General features: G+C 40.5%; 3 protein-coding genes across 11 annotated transcripts in view; all 3 read right to left on the bottom strand.

Annotated features, from left to right (window-relative positions):
* pacs2 (phosphofurin acidic cluster sorting protein 2) overlaps positions 1–963 on the bottom strand; it is a 65,353-nt gene extending 64,390 nt beyond the window's left edge. For all 8 annotated transcript variants that reach the window (XM_044048326.1, XM_044048331.1, XM_044048328.1 and 5 more), the window contains exon 1: positions 588–963. In XM_044048326.1, the coding sequence (XP_043904261.1) occupies positions 588–706 (119 nt within the window). In that variant the 5' untranslated portion in view covers positions 707–963. The remainder of the gene's footprint in view (positions 1–587) is intronic.
* Positions 964–3,665: 2,702 nt separating this feature from the next.
* Positions 3,666–9,638, bottom strand: srsf5a (serine and arginine rich splicing factor 5a). Its single transcript, XM_044048341.1, has 8 exons — positions 9,532–9,638; positions 8,148–8,278; positions 7,983–8,053; positions 7,600–7,743; positions 7,051–7,120; positions 5,317–5,390; positions 5,133–5,237; positions 3,666–4,810 (listed from the first exon to the last, which is right to left on the bottom strand). The coding sequence occupies exons 2-8, from the start codon at positions 8,271–8,273 to the stop codon at positions 4,492–4,494; spliced, it is 909 nt and encodes a 302-aa protein (XP_043904276.1). The 5' UTR covers positions 8,274–8,278; positions 9,532–9,638; the 3' UTR covers positions 3,666–4,491.
* A 1,081-nt stretch (positions 9,639–10,719) lies between these two features.
* On the bottom strand, positions 10,720–19,645 carry LOC122783495 (deubiquitinase DESI2). Of its 2 annotated transcripts, none has more exons than XM_044048343.1 (6): positions 19,203–19,645; positions 18,748–19,080; positions 15,176–15,248; positions 14,344–14,437; positions 14,094–14,235; positions 10,720–13,017 (listed from the first exon to the last, which is right to left on the bottom strand). In XM_044048343.1, exons 2-6 carry the CDS (start codon positions 18,784–18,786, stop codon positions 12,775–12,777), a joined length of 591 nt encoding a protein of 196 aa, XP_043904278.1. In that variant the 5' UTR covers positions 18,787–19,080; positions 19,203–19,645; the 3' UTR covers positions 10,720–12,774. The 2 variants fall into 2 exon arrangements, with proteins under 2 accessions (XP_043904278.1, XP_043904277.1); XM_044048342.1 differs by having other exon boundaries at positions 18,748–19,077.
* Between the last annotated feature and the right edge of the window lie 866 nt (positions 19,646–20,511).

Below are 20,511 nucleotides of genomic sequence, written 5' to 3'. Positions count from 1 at the left end.
GAATGACCGTCCAATCACAGACAAGATTCAGACAAGATCAACAGCGTGTTTGTCTGTGACATGACGTCAGCTTCTCACTATATGAACCCAAATGTTACACACTGCACCTTTAAATCATATTTCTTAGTGTGAAGTCAGCAGGCTACATGCATTAAGTTGCTGCCATGTGATTGGCTGTTTAGATCTTTCTGATGACAGGTGTACCTATTAAAGTGGCGGGATAAACTGATCAGACTAGTTCAAGTATGGCTTGCTCTGTAATCCTGGATTTCTTGGTGTGTTTATGACTTGTTTGTGTCTCCAGCTCCAGCGTGTTTAATTTCGCAGAACATGAACAAGAGTGAGTGCAGAGGTTTGTTTGGGTGGATGAGCTTCACACAGTCTGCAGAGGCAGCAGCAAGGCCTCGCACGGTGGGCATGAAGGTACAAGCTCTGTGGTGCAGCTGTAACATTACAGCACTGGTAATAAATGACTGTGCAGGCTGGTGCATTATGAAAAAAAAACAAAAAAAAACACCTGCTTCAAAGTTTAAAGCCACAGAGGGAAGAAGATGGTGGTGCTGCTGCCCGTGTTTGCAGGGACTCACCTCGGGATGCAGTTCGGGGACGATCCGTCAATCTCCCACGTTGCAAACAGGTTCATGGGCACCGGTCTGTTGAGAGCCCCGCTGCCGGGGAAGCTCAGCCGGCCACTTCTCTCCGCCATGGTCCCGACTGAGGGCGGGACTGTCCGACACCGAGCGAAGCGGGCTTTGAAGACAGCAGACCGCTGCTGGTCGTCTTCAAGTGTGCGAGTGTGAGTCCGTGGAGATTAAGAGCCTTCACACGCTCACGTCAGTGCGATGTGAAGGGCGGGAGGACGAGCTCATTTCTCCGGTCGCGTGGAGTCCGGCAGGTCGGTGTCAGCGAGTAACTGCAGTGAAACAGGGACTCACCCGCGAACGAAGCAGTGCTCGGCTTGTTGTGCCTACCACGCTGCTCCTGGGGTATGGAGGGCGATTGGTGCCACACAGGTCCCAGGAGGCGGAGTCACAAGTAAAATGTGATTTTAAAAAAGGAAAATAAAGTAAATGCAATATAAACAGAAAAAGGTATAGTCAAAATCAAATTTTATTGTCAATGTTACCACATGTGAAGGACATACACTGCATAGACATATAAGATAACATTAAATATGAACATAGAAAATAAAGTAAGATGTGATTAAAACAAATGAAGTAAATGCAATATTAACATATACGTATATCTATATATATATGTGTATATACATATATACATACATATAATCAAAGTCAAATTTACCTCATGTACAGGGCATACACTAACCCTACAGTTAAGATATATAAAATAAAATAATTATGTAATAAATGAAATAACATTAAATATAAGCATTAAAAATAACGATGTGATTAAGAAAAATATGAATATGAAGTAAACACAAAAAAGTATATATAACATGCAGTATATGTTTTCTTCATGTGCCCAACTGCAGGGAACACTTCAGCTCTTCTGTAGTGACATTTTAAATAATAGTTTGCATACTCATGTCAGCATTTTATTCATGGTGCAAAATAAATAAACATTAAAAAAAATATATATAGTAGTAGTACTAGTCGTCAGTGGACTGTGGTGTGTTTGTTGACAATATTGTAAAGCCAATATCGGCATTGCTGAGAGTACATTTCTTTGACTTATAAAAGAACTCTGACCATTCACTCCTTCCAAAATGCACACTCACATATATAAAAACATAGTTAAATTACGGTTTAAAAGCATGGTTAAAAACACACTATCAATTATTGCATATCTATATAAATCAAACTGTCCTTTAACGTTCATCTGTTCAATCAATTAATTAAGAAAATAATCCATAGACTGTGCCTATCTCAGCTGACATAGGGCGATAGGTGGGGTCACACCCTGGACCAGGGCCACATATATAGACACACACATGCAAAGTCCATGCTCGAATCCGGGTCTTCTTGCTGCAAAAGCAAGAGTGCTAACCACTACACCAACCGTGTGGCCCAATAGATTAACTGATCAATCAAATCGATCTTTAATCGTAGCCCCCACTTTTCTTTTTCATGTTACTAAATGGCACTAATTATCTGCTATAAATGGCATCATTCAGTTTCTTCAGTCGTCTAGTTACATGGCACTAACCACCCCTCATATATTCATGGGAGGACAAACGTCACTGACAGTCCCTGGACTCCGTGGATGCAGGTGCAGACGGGCGGGACCGTGGACTCAGGTTGAGACGGTTCGATTCCTCGGCTGTCACGTGGTCCACTGCTGCACCTGCAGACTTTCACTTGTGACGTCACAGTGGCTGCTGCTTGTAGAAGAACACTTCAAAAAAATAGAAAAGGGGTTTATTTGAAAGTTTTTAATGTATTCTATTTATTTTTGTTTTGATGTTTGTTTTATTGTATTGTTGAAATGCTGATCACGTGCTACTGAGCATGTCATCAGTCACATGAACAGCTTCCTGCTTGTGAATAAGTTGAATATTGAACATGAATCAGATAATACAGTACATTGTCCTGTTATGGCACTGTTCTTTAAGAAAACACTGCCACCATGTGGTGAACAGTGTGATAGTTTTCAGACTTAACTTTCAGGATTAACATGAGACAATGGCTAATCTGTTATTACATTAATCCAGCCAGTTTGTCTCCAAGTATAATTTTAATAAGGACTTCAAGTGGTACTAACACACTCCCTACATTCATCAGTCAGGTTCACCTTCATGGTCCAGTCCAGGAAGTGGATTTGTTTCTCACTGTGACCCATTTCAATAAGAGGAACGAGGATTCTTTCATAGAAGAACCTTCACATTAAATAGAGTGTAGTCCAGTGCTTTCTGAAGTGCAGGCCATGGCCCACTAGCGGGCCTTGTGAGTATTGCATGTGAACCTCACAGTATATTGACCAATTTACTTCAATTTATTTTTGCATATTTGCTTTTTGAAATATCTTGTTTTAATTTTAAATAACTATTACTGTATTTTTTAAGTTAATTTTTATTTATTGGAAATCTTATTTTAACACTTTTAAATTAATCATTCTCATCATTACTTTTATCCAAGGTTTTTTTTCCATAACATACAAAAGACAAACAATACTGGTCCAAGAAAGGAAGGGGTGGAATCTTTAACTTTATATTGATTTCTTAAAAGTCTGTCCCTATGCTCTTAAAAAGAAGAAAAGAAGTATTAACACCTTGAATCAGCCTTAGTTTAATAAAGGAAAGGCAATTTTATTGGTAAGTCACTTAAGATATGGGTTTTTACTGCCACAAAAACTCTGCACCTCGCCCTCACTGATACACCTGAGAATTTGGCCTCATATTTAAGATTATCTAATCAGATTAGTTTTACTAGTGTAACCCAAGTGCATTTACAAACTCCACAGGAAGCAACAATTACCGTCCTTCAAAAAGACCCATGTCCAAATTCTAACTCGACCTTTACCCTCTCATTATAAAATCCCACATTTAAACCCAGTGAAAGGTTTATGGTGCTGGAATTTGACACGTCTTACAAGAGAAAGAAAGAACAAAATCTTACAGATTCAAAATCATCATTTGTGTCAGTGTCTGTGAGTGAGTTACATTTGTGCAATCATCAAATGACAAAAACAAAAGTATGACTAACTGATTTAAGAGTTTGTGAAACTTTTATTCAATTAAACTGCAGAGAACAATTTTAAGAGTCTCACAACCTGCACTCAAAATATAAAAAAAAAGAGTTGCCATTGTCCCTTCTGGTCATAACAAAAGAAATGTAAATATGCAGCAAGTTTTATTAGTGATAAATCAATCAACATTTCTTCTTGCCGAGAAAGACACTTGTGCTCAGAGTTATGTCACAAGCTTGTTCTGGGGATTCAGTAAATAAAAAAAAAAGGGGGTTTAAAGGGTCACTAACAAGACAGTCCTGATACAGCAGTGTTTAAAAAGAGCCAGTCAAAGTTAGATTACAACATCACTACAAGAGGAAGCTGAAATTAATCACCAACTGAGATGTTGTATTTCTAATCATTACATACATTACCAGGTCAGCGAACGCACCATGTGAGAAGCAGAATCACAGTTTCACAGCGATGCCAGGAGCTCGCGTTACAAAACACAGACAAACTCAACCTCAAACAACCAGGCAAAGCAGACGGGAGAGGATGGAATCAAAACACGGCCAACAGCTTCAACAGACAGCGGGTTGTCATTGTGTGTGTGTGTGTCATCAAAATGTGAGGAGGGTTTTCAAAGAGGGAAAATAATATTTTCCTGATGGAAGCACATCCAAACTAAAGAAAAAAAAAAAAGGAAATCAAAATTCATGTGGGCACATTAATATCTGAAAATCTTTTTCCAAAGAAGCCGCGTAAAAGGCAGTTCCCTCCCCTTCTTTAAAACAAAAACACCATACAGGCCTATGGTGGGTGATCCACTACCAGTCTATTTTGGGGCCAGCATGTGTATCGACCTCAGTGTTTGCTGTCTGCGGAGGCTGAGCGGGAGCGTGAGCGGGACCTGGAGCGAGAACGTGGTGAGCGGGACCGGGAGCGGGACTGCTTGTTCTGAGCCGGAGGTGGGGAGCGGGAGCGGGAGCGAGACCTGGATCGGGACTTGGAACGAGACTTGGATCTGGAGGGGGATCTGGCTCCAGACTTGCCCCCTCCTCCTGATGTCTTCTTCTCAGGGGTGCGGCTGAGTGACCTGGAGCGGCTCCTGGAGCGGTTTCGGCTGCGGGAACGACTCTTTGAGCGAGAGTAGCTGCGGGAGCGGGAGCGGCTCTTGCTGCGACTGCAGGGAAACAAGAGTTAGCCACACGTTATTAAACAGTATTTAACATTCACATGGCAGTAACTTAATGTATTTAGGCAGGTAGATGTGCTTGAACTGAGCATCAGAGTAAGAATGGTCCAAAAGACAGAAACTAACCAGTGAGCTGCAGTTCTAAGAAAATGCATTGTTGATGCGCAAGACATTCAGGTATTAGTCCTGTGTACCTAATAAAGCGGCCTGTGAGTGTATACTGAGGATGTACCGATTATGATTATCAACCCTTCATAAGTGCATGTGCTTTGTAAAACCTTTTTTTAATAAATAGTAAAAGCAAAGTCACCTTCTCCTGTCTTCAAAGATCTTCAGCTTGCGTCCATTTAGTTCCGTCCCATCAAGTTTGGAGATGGCATTCTTCATATCACTGCGAGATGCAAACTCAACCACCCTGTGTTCGTTCAAGTACAGACATTTATTAGGACCCAAGGATGAACACAAATTAACTGATAAAAACAATAACAACTCACCCTTCATTTTTGTTGGGTCTGTGTGCGTCCACAAAGGTGACTTCACCTGCTTTTCTCATCAGGTCTTTCAGGTCCTGTTTCAAAGCACAATGCAGGATTAATAACAGCACAGAATAAGAGATGCCAGCGAGAGCAGTTTCTGACCTGGAGGGAGAGAAATGAGCAGGCAGCAGAAACCAGCACACACAGAAACATGGGCTATCTGATACTGACATTGTCATTCTGTAATAAGCTCCCATTTCTGTGGAGGGCATGATAACAAGAGCCATTGAAAATGCTTTGTAAGAGTGGACAAGTGTTGCCTTTTTGTTTTTTAGAAAATATCCCATAAACTGGCTCCGTGACTTTGTATTGTGTTTGGCTCATCAGCAAAAACCTGATTGAACTCCATTGAAAGACGCCTGAAAGACCAGACAGCAGGGAGAGGATTTTATGTGTCAAAGATTAAAACTAGAGGTCGACCGATATGAGTTTGCCTTTGGCCGATGCCGATTTTACAAAACCAGGGCGGCCGATAATTGATGCCTTTTGTTGGCCCATTAATTTGCCTTTTAGAACACCTATGGTCTGTATCTCAAATCCACAATTAATGTCTGCACTGCAGTGCATGTAGAGCATTTTCAATCAAATTAAATATTAAATGGGTCATCAAAAAAGTCATCTTCTGGATAAAAGTGAGGACAAAATATGTTTGTCATGATTGGCTGATTCCCAAATATTCTTTATCTGAATACCGATATCGGCCCTATTAAATCGGTCTACCTCTAAATACAACTTACTGAATTTATGTTTGAAACACTGTAATAAGGGGGCGGATGACAAAAGTACAGTGAGTGAACAAAAACCCAATGGGCGGGTTTCTTAAGGTTGATTTTAAAGTGATTTGATGCTACAGAGGTTAAGTGTTTATAGAATAAAACTGTCCCCCTTCCTATTTGAGACTGTTACCACCCGACCCTAAACAAACCCAATCACATGAGTTTTATGCTACTTACCGCTCCATACCCAGGAAGATATTAGAATAGAGCCACTTGTCCAAATAGCAAATGGGAACCAATGCAGTGTTAAGCCCTTGAGAAACGACCTCGGCCTTGACTCAGCATCCGGCCTCCTCAAGTAAGGAACCACCAGAGAGCAAGTAGAGGAGAGGGGTGTGCGCCCGACTCAACACCCCACCCCAGCTCGATCAGCAACAGAAAAAGACCCAAATGGGCGTGGATTTGAGGGGGTTACAGCAGTCGGGGATGCCAGAACCTCCAGACTGTGGCTACGGACCTCCTAAGGCTACCGTATCCTGCGCTAGACCACTTTCACCCGCTACGGGGCCCAGCCAAGACTTTAGACCGGCGGCAACTGCGTGTAAGGAGAGGCACCAAATGGACACTATTCAGAAAAACAACCAAGAGAGGGCGCTACACACTTCTGACACCTCCAGCAGAGGGTGTGTATTCACCTCTGATGTAAAGGAAACCATTTAAGAGCAGCTGTTAAAAAAGGGTAAAAGATTAGATAAACTGCTTTATGTAGATGGTGGGAAACTAAAAAAAAAAAAAGTGGGCTTTCTAGTGTACTTACTTCTAATGTTACTTTGTTTTTCTAACCACAAACAAATTGAGCCGGGTCCGATCAAATGAGAGCTGCTTCACTTTTTTTAAGCATGTCATTACAAGGTGACTACATAATATGAAAGGGCCTGTGTTGTACGGCAGAGAAGAAAGTGAAGTCATCTCGTACCTGCCAGCTGATCCGTGAAGACAGGTTCTCTACAATGAGTCTGTGGTCAGTCCGCATAGGAGGGCCATATCTGTAGAACCAAAGAAGACAAATTTAAAACATATTCACACAAGGGCACTCAACTCTAAAATCCTAAGATGTTTTCTTATCAGTGTCAGTTTCCCTTCATCTTTTAGTGAAGCTATATTTACAGCCTCAGACCTGAGTAATATTTGAATTTCATTCAGATGTAGAGCAATTGATTCAATCAGACCCATTTGAAAAAGGTTTAAAGACCCATAGTCTTTTTGCCACTGTATTTGCAACTGCACATGTCAAGTCCCATTTTCCAGCTCATTTTTGGATATGTGGAAAAATACACAATCATAGATTACCACCTCACTCTTACTAGATTTTGCTACTTAACCATTCCAAAAATTGTACTTTATAATTTTATCATTATGTTCATGTGGTGCCCTTTTACCTTGTAAACTAATTTGGTAGACCCAAGTTGATTTTGAATGTGAACGCATTGCTGAAATAAATGCTGCTATTTAAAGACTAACATACCTGGATCCACTGCTGCGGGACTGGCGGTAGCTGCTTCCGTCTCCTCTGCCGCCGCCGCCACCACCACCACCTCCACCACCGAAACGGCCCATTCCAGGTCCACCACCTCTTCCTCTTCTAGAGCGAGCATGTTCAATAGTAACCCTGAACAAGAGAGTGCAGGTTAATCTTCTGTTGATACAAACTATGTCAAACTGATTCTAACAGAGTCTCTACAACACTAACAATGTTTAGAATATTGGGAGGCTTGTGAATTATCAGTGTTAGCTAACATTGTTATCACAGTAGCCACACACTACACTGCTATATGGTTACGAATCTGTTTAACTTGATAGTGAAACGGGCTTAGAACACAAAGAAACCACACAAGATTGGATTATCACCTTTCGCTACACAACTCTTTGCCATTCAGCTCGTATACAGCATCATCTGCATCTCTATGGTCATCAAATTCCTGAAAAGAGGACAGCCATGTGTTAACTAAGAAGATTAAAAGGGGAGACCGGATCAGACGTCATGATTTAAACAATTACTGCGGTGACACTTACCACAAAGCCGAATCCATTCTTCAAGTTGATTTCCCGAATCCGTCCATATCCCTTGAAAAACTTCTCAACGTCTCTTTCTCTGGCATGTGGGCTCAAGCGGCCAATGAAGACACGACAGCCACTCATGTTGTCTGCACAAGTGGGAAAACGTTTTGGTTAACATTTAACCACAACAGGAGGGGAGGTGGAAGTCAATGTGTAACTTTTGTCAAAGAACATAATACAATACACTTGTCTCAGACAAAAAATAACCTTCAATGTAAAACTGCAGTGATGCAGTTCTTATTGCTTTTGTCAATTGACTTCCCGATTGTTTTGTTTAGCATGTAGGGAAGTAATCATTTGCATTTTTATGCAGTTAGGTTCATGTTGTGATTCAACAGTGAACTCGATCTATTGGTGTATGCAAGCAACAGTTCGACCACCACTGAAAACTGGAGATAAATAAGTTCTGGTCAAACTGGTTTAATTTGTGGAATCACAGCTTTGTTTAACAAAACACCGAGGTCTCATCCCCCACAACGAGTTACGTAAACCCTGCTGCTTTTAATAGTACCTGATCTTTGACACAAATAATGAGTCAGCGATTTTAGACTTTTTAATTTGTCAAAAACGTCATTCGAAAACTGACCCGGGTTAACCATTACCACCATGAATATGTATGTTTTAAAAACATTTACGGGGGGCGACCAACATGTGGTTTTCTGTGACAAAAGCTCTATATCCGGCATGTTCTCTCTAATGATATTTAGAGTCTAAATTTGTATTTAAAACAATAACGCAGAGAGAATACGGCGCTTTAACTTCACCCACTAAAACGCTCAGCAATTGGCAACAAGTTTCTGAGAACAAAAACGTGCAAAACCACATGGTCTTACAGATACGGGCCCTTACTCCCGCTTTAATTTACACGCCTATAATTAACTTCGATGTAATGTCTACAGTACTGGTTTTAATAGTTATCGGGGTATTTTCAAAATGCAGTATTTTGTATTTCAGTTGAATTTGAGCACTCCCTTAGCCACAGGATGTAAAATTGAATCTAGGCCCAACTCGCGCCTGAGGACACGTTTACATAATTCTATGAAAGCAGTTTGTCGGTTAAGAAAAACAAACGTTAGGTGGAATCCAATCCCTGAACGTTTTCATATTAATTTATTTTCTAATTTTGCAGGGAGACTATCTATTAAAATGTGAACAGTACATGTTTAGCGTCGAGCTTCCACGGTGGCTTTAGCTCGCCTCGAGGTCGGCTAAAGCTAACAAGCGTTAGCGAGACACGATTAGCTGTTGGAAATGAACGAAACCCACGGACATATAAGTTACAAAAAATATGCACTTTATATGCACAATTTTGTTGCTTAACTTTGATTAAAAAACTTACCCAAATGGTGTCCTTAAATCGTCAGAGTATCGTTTACGTCGCTGGTTAGCTGCAACCGTTCGCCGCACCGTTCACTCGACTGTATCAAAATGGCGAATGAGTCTAAGGCGCAAAGAAGCAGGACTAAGAAGAGCTCTCTTCGGGTTGCCAGTTCCGGTTTGGCGAGTTTAACGAGTTTACACGTTGATATTGCCTGAACACGTGTTGCATAACATGTATTGATCAATTACATCAACAAGAGATACACTCTTTCCAGGTTAAATACACTAGGTTGATTGTCTTTACAATTTATAGAAAAATAAATGGAGTTTAGTGAAACAGTTAAAGAGGAAACGACATGGATTTGGCAACCCAGGCAATGTTTTCGTATTTGAGCAAAAGTGTAAAGACCCATTTCTTTGTATGATCCGTGGTCGTATTCTCCTACATTTTTACCCGATTTTAACGGGTAAAATCGGGGACATCAAAACATTCGGGTGTTTCGCTACCATTACATCCATTTTGATATCGTTATACTTAAACATTTAGCTTTTCTGCAAGTTTTCTTTCATACAAAATTAATTGAGGGAACAGATCAAAGGTCCCCCCACACCAAAACCAAGAAGAGCATGATTACTCACGATTGAAGAAATACAAATACACACAGTCACACACATTTACAATTGCACTTTTTATATACCTGTTTAATGTAAGTAAACCAAACACAATTATTAATTGCCTCTTCATGGAAAAGTAGTTTATTTGTTTTATGGAGGGACTGAACCATGTGAGTGTAGTATTGCAGTATACAAAGGTTTTATGTTATTTAGGCTAACCTCATGGATATAAATGGGGTGGATGAATCAATGAATAAAGCCCTAATCTCCTAACAAAGATAATATGGTCAGATCAAATCAGGCCATTTGATCATCAGCTGTATTATGTTTGAGCAATAAATTCCTCAGACAGAGGACATACCTGCAATTCACAATCTTGACTAAGTGAGATTCTCAAAATGCTCGATATGAACGTGTGAATGTTTCTCACTAATCCAGTGAAAGCATACTTTATTGGGATAATACCAAGATAAATCCAATATTGCCATACACACCACCCATTTGAGGCAAAAATGGACAAATCTGTCATCTTTCAGAATTACACAGTGTGCTAGCATCAATTTTAGACTAAAACAAAAACTACAAAACATGATGTGGTTATCCATCTCTTTATTCTAGTGCTATATCATCATTCTTCAAATTGTCTTGGGTTAGGAAAGGGAAATACATGGTTGAGGTTGACACAGTACGATAGAAAATACATGTCTGATCTGCTCTGCAGAAAATGCCAGAGACTTGTGGGCATGAAATACTGACCACTGTACAGCCCTATCAAGTCCAAGCATCGAACAAAGAAACTATCAAACAAAGAAAATAGAGGACAAATAATCTGAACACCAAAAAAACAAAGTAGGTTACAGCTTATTTAAGTCTGATAATTAATTTGCACTTTTAAGATCAAGGTGTTCAGCAGGAGTGAGACGACTATCGTTGTTACAAAGTCATGTGATTTCCATCCATCCTGAGAAAGGGTCACTTGTCGTTGAACGCACCACAACAGGATCAATGGCAAAGAAACGATTCAAACCGCTTGAAATAATCAAAGCAAGCAACAGGAAATTAGTAAATCACAAGGAGCCTGATGTTTGCAACCATTACCATGATCAGTATAATCACTACCGTCAGTAATATTAGAGGGGAAATAGCCTAATTGAATGCATGCCAAGTCCATTATGATTACAAATAAGTAAATGACATCATACAGTATTTTCCCTTAATGAAAATCAGACCTTCTCACTACAACAAACCCAACCTCTGACATTTAGCAACATCATTTTGTAAAAATGTGTCTTTTAACTCCTCTGCTTAAAAAGCTTTGTATCCGTAAACATGTCACAGTTTCAGTTCACAGTACTTAAAATCAATGAAAAACAAAAAAAATATGATGTTCAAGATATGAGAAATGCTCTTAGTCTCACCTGATGAAGGAGGAGATTGATATAGGACCTTGGAAAATGTAAATTATAGATTTGTATGTGTGCTGGTAGGCAGATTTTGTTACCTTTGGAGAAGAGCCTTTATGCTAAGCTAAACTAACCAGGCTGCTGGCTGTAGCTTAAATATTCACTGTACAGATATGAAAGTGGTATTGATCTTCACATCTATTCCTCTGAGAGCAAGTAAATAAATGCACAGTACTTCCAAAAATGTGGAGCTACTCCCTTTATGATGACTTCAGTTTAAAGAGGAATACTGAAATGCTGCTTTCCTCGCTCAGTCTTTTGTACCAGTTTAACGGTGAAAACAGTAATTGTACCAGTATAATATAAATACCATTTGGATAAAAAAGTGTGACAAAAAAGATAGTGGGTCCAAAGTCAGTTCAATAGTCAGAGTGGCAGCATGACTTTGTCTGTGTTTGTGTTCACAGGTAGTGACTTGGCTGCCCAAGGCTGTATGAACAGTGTCTAATGAAACTGAACATCATTTGCCTTTTAACGGCTGATAAACTGGTTGTATCGTCAGCGTACCGTTTAAAATGAGCCCCACTTGAGACCTTATGTTAAAAGAAAGGAGGGGAGAGATGATATGGTGTGTGTATTTTGATGCATTATCAAATTCTTTCAACATGCAACTGTTTGAAATCACGGGACAGTCCAATCCTCTTCAACCCGTTAACCTGCTAAAATGGCCGAAGTCATCTACTTAAAGCTCCACACAAAGAAAGCAGAGTCAACTATATCAACTGAAGGCCACAAAGAGGTTACTGAATGAGAACTTGTTCAATTTAAACAGATGCCATTTAGCGTCACTGTCAGGAGCTTCTGGTGTTTCTCTACATACTCTACAAAAGCAGCTCTGAAGGCAGGGCGGGGAACAAGGCTGACAAAGGTTTAAAAGTTCATGGAAAAAGACTAAGAACAACATACTAGAAACTTCAGATCTACAAGTGGTTGTTGTTGAAATCAGTTGGAGTCCACCTCTGTCTTCATGCGATCTGTAGAAGGGGCAGACATGTTCTCTGTGCTGTAGGTCTGACGCTCTCGTCACAAAGAGGAGACTCCACTTCCCGCCTCTTTACTCAGAGGACAAACAGTATGAGGTCAGGTGGTTGTTCAAGCCTACAAATGCCACTTGAGTCATTAGCAGTAGTGGCAGGAAGGTCCAGAGGTCAGTGTGTGTTTTTTGAGGGGCAAGCAGGTCCAGTTCACACCCTCGTGTGGCGACAGCTGTGCGAAGAGCCCGACCCGGCGGTGGCACCGGACGGTGACGAAGGGTCCTCGTCGCTGGACTCGTTCTGGTCCTCTTTGTGGAGGCCGAGGCTGATGTGGCTCTGCAGGGCAGCCGGGGTTAACCACTCCTTGGGCAGGCAGCTCTGCAGAAAAGGAATGCAGGAGCTGAAGTAGGCCAGTCTGTTCACCCAGCGAGGGATTTCCCGCCCACACAACAGCTGAAAAAAAAAGGGTCAGAATATGTGATGATAAACAAAGGATGCATGGATTATGAAGCTCCAGTTCCCAGACTTAAATCCTGACTTCCTGTTTGTAAAAGAACATTAAAGTTAAGCCTTTCGTCTCCACATGACTCTCTGTGTGTTTCTCAGTGAAGCAGTTTTTTGTTTTTGTGTCTGTGACAAAATTCGCACCCTTCACACAGAGTCAGTGTGTTTACATGCATGTTAAAAGTCCGATTTTAGTCGGACTAAGACAATAATTTGTTTTTCTTAATGTCATGTAAAAACGTTAGTCTGACTAAAATCAAGCTAGTCTTGTTCATTTTTCTGTGACATAAAGGTCAACAGGAAACTGATTCAATATACACTAGCTTATAGAGAGATGCAGCGCCACCTAAGGAGGTGGAGCCAGATTGCCTGTTTAAGTCGGCCTTAGCTCGATTAAACTGTGCATCTAAACAAAATAATGCTCTGAGGTTAAAAACAAGAGTGACACTGGTTTGGTGTAAATAAGACTAATTAAATGAATGCAATTTATAGTGTTGCATTTGTATCAATAATAGTCGAGGGGGGGGGGGCAAAATCGAATTCTGCTTAAGCCCCAATTAAGGCTTTGGCCGGCACTGTTGATATGTAGCCATGCATCATTTTAAATGGTTATATGGAAATCCTGGTTCTTTTGTTGTGGGTATACAGGGTATACAAGTGTATCACGCAGACCCATGGTTCTCAAACTGTGGTACCACCAGTGGTACGTGAGTTTCCTCTAGTGGTACTAGGAGGAAAATCAGAAATACTGTTCTACTGTATACACCAGTGTGTAAAACAATACCTTATCTCTTGCTTAATTTTAATCTAATTTCAGTATACCAGTGTGTGAAATATATGTGAGGAGGAGGAGGATGATGAGAGAGTGAATTATCTTGGTGAAAAGTAACCACTGCATTTTAATGTTGAAGATAATGGGGTTATTTAAAGAGCGCATTATTTTCTCAGGTGGTACTTGGTATAAAATGTTTGAGAACTACAGACGTAGACGACACCACTGGTACATACAGTGCATGCAGACTGACCTCTGACAGCGAGGAGGAGAAGTGGTTGCAGTTCTTGTGCATTAGATGGTAGGCGTTCCCTTTGAACTCTTTCCCGAGCTCCTCCATGATTTTATCTATGTCGTCCTCCGTGAAGTCTGTGGTGCCCAGAACAATGGCCTCCCTGTTGAGAGGCAGAAACTGTTATCTCCTCCCATTTACGCTGACAACGTCACAGTCGTTTCACTGTATGCTAAACTGGAGCTGCCAGTACAGTATGGGCTGAACTCACTTGAATTTGAATGTCTCGCCCAGTTCCGCGGCGTTTCCCGGGTTGATTTCAAAGATGCCGCTGAAAGGGTACGGGTGACCCCCGTATGCGAATTCTGCGAGGGACAGAGACGCATGAACCAATACTTTCACACTTTGATAACAAAAGCACTAAATAGCTGTAATTACACAGAATCACAGAGGGAGTTAATCACAGTCACACTGTATTTAAATCATTAGGCCTGGCTAATTGCAGGCCTCCCTGCTCTGTATTTACTGCAGTACGACACTGGCAAACAGTGATTACAACAAAAGAGACACAATTGATTCAATTCTTAGTTAGTTATTCATTTATATTAACAGCAAACGCCCATGTTTGCGTGCATAGATCTTTGTATATTTTGTTGTCTTTTTTCCTTTTTTAAATTAAATAATCTACCAAAATGTTCTTGTGAAGATGGATATTAACACCGTACACAAAATCGTTGGTTAAATTACAAAAATATTCAGCAAGCTCTGTATATTACGCCGAAGATGCATTAAAAGAAACTTCCTCTTTGAATTTTTACCATCACTCCATTTCCTGCGGTGCAGAGACAGTATTTCTGGTTGCAGGAGCGTGATAGAATTCCCAGTGATCTCGTTTCATGCTGGCTCCTGCCTCTTTTTTTAAACCACATGCCCGGTGAGTCAGCGGTGACTCAACCCAGAGAAATGGGGTCACATTAATAGGAACACAACAACATTCTGACATTTTTAAAGCCAGACTTCATCTGTGTCTCTGTAAAAAAAAAATCTCATGTTCACTCTGTGTAAGAGCTTTCACAGCCGCAGAGGCAAAACCTTAGTCTTACCTCTGCCATAAATCTCGATGCCTGAGTGGAAAACTCCAATACCCAGATTGGAAGTGTATTCATTTATCCAGTACTGCAGGGAAAGAGAGGAAGAGAAGGCCGAGTGAGACATTTTAGTCAATCAATCAAGAGTTATATTGACACACACACACAAACTCCTTCTCTGTGAGGATAAAAAGCCCCTTATTCTAACCTAAATCAACTAATGGTCTGGGGCCACGGTGGCTCGGTGCAAATGGGTATGAAAGATGTGTGAATGAGTAAGTGAGTGAGTGAGTGAGTGAATGGGTAAAACTGTAATGTAAAGCAGCTTTACAGCACCAGTGTGTGTGAAGAGGACAAACCTTCCTGAGGACACTTTGACCGTGATGAGGACATTTTTTGTCTGGTTCTCGCAATTTTAAAGGGCTGTTTGAGGGTTGAGACGAGGTTCAGGGTAAGAATTAGGACTAGGTTAAGGATAAGGGTTAGATGATGATGTTAAATGTTCTCTAGTCTTGATGACCACTCAAAGGTCAAAATGTCCACACACACACACACACACACACACACACACACAGGTGCTGTTTCAAGCCAGAGAAAAGAGAAAACACAGTCATCACTTCACTGATTATACTCCTCAGGAGAAAAGCTGCTGTGGCATTTTGGCACTTTAGACGATAATAACCCAAACGCGTTATTTTCAATTTGTGGCTTCTAATTATTACAAAAAAGGAACAACTAAATATACCACATGCATATTTGTACAGTGGCTATAGGGCAAAGCTACAGTCGTCTGTTGACTGTGTGCAGTGGTTATACAGGATAAATAGGAAATTAAGGCAAACTTGAACTACTTCACATGCATTTTGGATTAAGTCGATATAGTATAATTCACTTCATTGAACAAAATGTTTTTTATTTGGCTAAATACACATTATCATGTTGAAGTACTTTACGTAAGTTTTATCAAGGTAACTTCATCACCAATTTACTTAAAATGTTTAAAACATATAAATGACTGATGTTCTAAGGATATGACCTTAAATGTGATCGTTATTGGTAATTTTTCACAATATTCTTTAATCATGCCTGCGTTGTTTGATTCGGATTATTTTGAAAGTATCTTTTGTGGAGTGGCCTTTAGTTTAAGTACTATGATACATGAAGCATGTAAATGAAAAACACTGCGTTTAAATTGGTTCAATAAATGATTTTAAGCTGTGATTAAAAACAAATGAGAGGGTACCAGAGGAAATCAAACACAGGGCAATCTCAATCTCGCTTGCTCATGCTTTGAGCCTCGCTGCCGGTTTTCACTGCAGACAATCGGGAGATTATGTGTGGCAGGACAGACTCAGCTCCCCACAGCCCACAGCCCACACCCACCGACACTCCCAGTCCCTCGCAAACTAGCGAGACAACATGCTAAGAGCTACCCACGATGCCCCGGCTGTCCGCTATTAATAATGGAACACATTTCCAAGCTACAATAAGACCATTTCCACGGCTGCACTTTGTGTCAATAATCTCATGTTTCTGCTGTGACCTCCACTCCACTGGATTCAACTCACTCAAAGTGAGACCCTTTAAAAGGTCAAATGTATTGGTTTATTGGCTGAGATTGAGATTGAAGTGAATAATCCCTTTAATATAGAAATAGTTGTTTTACGTAGCCTGAGAATAATTAATCATTTTACATGTAGGCAAGGGCCTGGCTTTATGGAGACTGTCATTTTGTACCACTATAGCCCTTTTTCCACCTACGGTCCCAGCTCGCCTCACCTCGGCACAGCACGGCACAGCACAGTTTAGGTTGGTTTCCCTCCACAAAATAGTACCTACTCAACATGAGCGGTGAGTTCGTTTTACACGTGACACACACAAACGAGTATAATAATAGTATTCCCGTTTTACTCAGAATTTCTGAGTTCCTGGTGGGAAGTTTTAACTGTAAGGCCTCTCCCAAACAAATGGCTGCCTCTTGCATCCATAATAAAAACACTGATTATACGATTAATTGATTGGTCATCGACTACTAAATCAATTGTCAAGTATTTTGATAATCAATTATCAGTTTAAGTATTTTTTTCAACAATTAAATCAAGCCATCTAATTTTTCAGCTTGTTAAATGTGAATATTTTCTGATTTCTTTGCACCATTTGACAAAGAAATCATTTAAACATAATTTTGAATAATGAAATTGAATCATTTTGTTTTGTGGACTAAACAAGACATTTGAGAACGTCATCATTTCCAGGTTTGGGACATTTTACGGACCAAACAGGTACTCGCTTAATTGAGAGATCAATCAACAGATCAGTCCATCATTGACTTTTTATGTAACATGTTTATAAAGAGGTTTATGAGTTGTGTGTGTGCAGAGACAAATAAATGGAGAGATGTGTGTGTTATAACAATAAGAACAATTAAAAAAACGCGAATTAAACATTTACTCGAGGTGTCAATAGTTCAATTATTATACACTCGTTATGTCCTCACAACCACTTACAGCTGCGTTACATAAACTACATATCATGTATGTACATTCTGTATTTACTGCATTTATCGCAGTAAATGGAGCATTTCTCAGCATGCACGGCAACGTGTTGCATAATATCCACACAGGATGGTGCTCAGCGGTACAGCATGAGAAGATCAGGCAGACTCTGGTCCTTTACTGCTGTGTGTGGGCTTATGATGATGATGTGTGTGTGTGTGTTCAAATTTGTTACCTCTTTAGGACCTTTTCTGGTTTTCATAAACACTGACCTTGTCAGGACCTGCAAGTCCTAAGGTAAGGGATAACACTAAGTGTGTTTGTGTGTGAACATTTCATTTAAACTAAACTAAACATTTTCCCTTTTCCAGCTCCCGTGTTTAACATTTAGGAGGGTTTGTTGACAGATATTACATAAACTATAGATATGTATGTTTGCATACGTGTATATTAGCTTTAAGAGAAAAAAAACTGTTTGGTTTTCAGTGGGGACAAGACTAGACTTTATTTGTACATTGTGCAAGACTGTCACGACTCAATCCATAGTGGAAAGCCAATTTGTTTTAGAACAGTTAACAGAACAACCTCTAAGCCCTAAGATTTGGGTTAGGGGTAAACTAAAACAATAAAATCCCACTTTACACATGCGTAAAAGAGATAGAGTTTCCAGTATGGGTTGGGGTAGACACAAAGACCTTGCTTTGTGCCGCCATGATTCTACAGCAGCCCCAACGGACAAAATAAGAAGAGCACGCATTTCATCGATACTTTACAACACACATGAAGAAGAACAATGTTTTGTTTGGTCTGTGAACGCCACCGTAGTTTCCTGACCCCCTGGGAAAGGAAGGGGTGAGTGGAGAAATCAACAGTGTGACCGTATGATGTCACTATTTCTCACACACTGGCCCTTTAATCCAGTTTGGCTGTTTGCAACATGAACACAGCTGTGAGGGTGAAACAGGTGTGCAGTGGGCCCTGTTACAGTATATGCAGTGATGCATTCACTGTCAATATCAAGACAGGAAGTGGAGATATATATATATATATATATATATAGAAATACAAATGATGTAAATGCAGTTCTCTTACCATATCATACACGTTGAGGATGACAGGTTCACTGGCCATGGTTTAAACCTGAGTAGGAAATGGAAAAACGTCCCCACTCTCCACGTTTGTTGAGGCGGTCAGCAGCAGCAGCACCTCCACACCTCCACACTGAAGGTGGTCAAGCCTCGGCTGCTCATCTCCTTCCCGGCAGAAGCAGCAGCAGCAGCAGCGACTCACTGCAGATCTGTGCGTAAAACCCGAGAAAAATGTCCCAAAGCAGCTGAGGCGAGAACTCACAGATCCATGATGGCAACGAGAGAGGAGGAAAACAAGAGGCTCAGATTCCTCAGATCCAGGTTCCACACAGATCTGCTTTACGCACAGACAGGAGGAGGAGGAGGAGGAGGAGGAGGATGTATGAAAAGCGAGCACAACAGGTCAAAATATCACACCAGAGATTACAATGTCATCCGTGATTGAGATAAAAGGCCTACAAGTGTGGAAATGTGAAGCAGGCGACTTTCGTGTCATGGTGGGGAGAAGGAAGCGGGGACAGGCGGCTACAGGAGAACCGACGTCGAGGCCATTTTTACGCGCAGGATGTTGAAGCCGACCACTGCCGAACAAGAAGAGGAGGAGGAGGAGAGTGAGGAGGAGGAGTCCGGATCAGCAGCAGGAGCAGCAGCATCCCCGGCCGGTACTGCTGATGCTCATGCTGCTGCTGCTGATGCCACACAACCAGCTACTCTCTGGTCCAGAACTCCACCACATGACACCGAACCCTTTCCGTCCAAAGTGCTCGATGATGATGATGATGGGGGTTAAATTATGTTTGAGAAAGAGCAGCTGAGATCCATCCGTATGCCTTCTGTGTGTGTGTGTGTGTGTGTGTAGAGCCTGGAGCATTTTGATTACATCATACAGTATCTGCCCCCGAGACAACATCTCCGACAGCTGACGAGAGGTTTTTACATCCGCTATAGTGGAGAAGGGCGTTGTTTTGTTTGTGGAAGTGCTTACTAAACACTTTAATAATAATAATAATAATAAATATTATAATGTACCATTCATAACGTAAAATGTGTTAAAAAGCATACAAAAACGTACACATGTAACATAAACTTAAAGTTGAAAAACACTAAAATTGGTTCAATAAAAAACATTTTTGTGTTGGCGTTGTTTTTTTGGCGATTAAAAGCAAGTGGCTCACTTTTATTTTGGAGGTTAAAAAGACGACATCTTGTATTTGACGTGTGCAAACTTACCGGATTTGGACCGTCGTTCAATAAGCTAAAAAAACCCAAAACAATTAAAATATAATAGGTTACGTGAGTATTTGTCATTATTTTCTCACATTTCCTATCAGCTTTTTCTCTCTGCAGACAGAATTACACAAAAACATTCACCAAACAAAATATTTTTGGCGAAAAATTCACAACATACTGAGGAAGAACACAGTATGTGTCTAGTTAGCATACGCTTGATGTATGCTAACTAGACAGATGTGGGCCCTTTGTCCCATTAAATAAATCATCTATGAAGATTTTCTGAGACAAAATGATACAATTTCAGTAAGTCAAAAGTATGAGACACAAAAACAACACTTAACTGTCAGTGAAAATTGTTAAGTATTCCATTATCTAAACTTTACAGTTAATTACCAGTTAAGTACTGTTGGTCAGCGAAAACCTTATTAACTTTTAATTTATAGAAATCATGTCGGAGGTTAGAAAATGTCTGCTTTGCTGACAGAAGCATACAGTATCGGAAAATACAGAAATGAGTAAGAAAACATAAAATACA

The sequence above is a fragment of the Solea senegalensis genome, linkage group LG16 (genome assembly GCF_019176455.1).
Source record: "Solea senegalensis isolate Sse05_10M linkage group LG16, IFAPA_SoseM_1, whole genome shotgun sequence".
Taxonomy (NCBI): Eukaryota; Metazoa; Chordata; class Actinopteri; order Pleuronectiformes; family Soleidae; genus Solea; species Solea senegalensis.
Note: the sequence above shows the minus strand (reverse complement) of the source record. Positions and strands in the feature narration are given on the sequence as shown.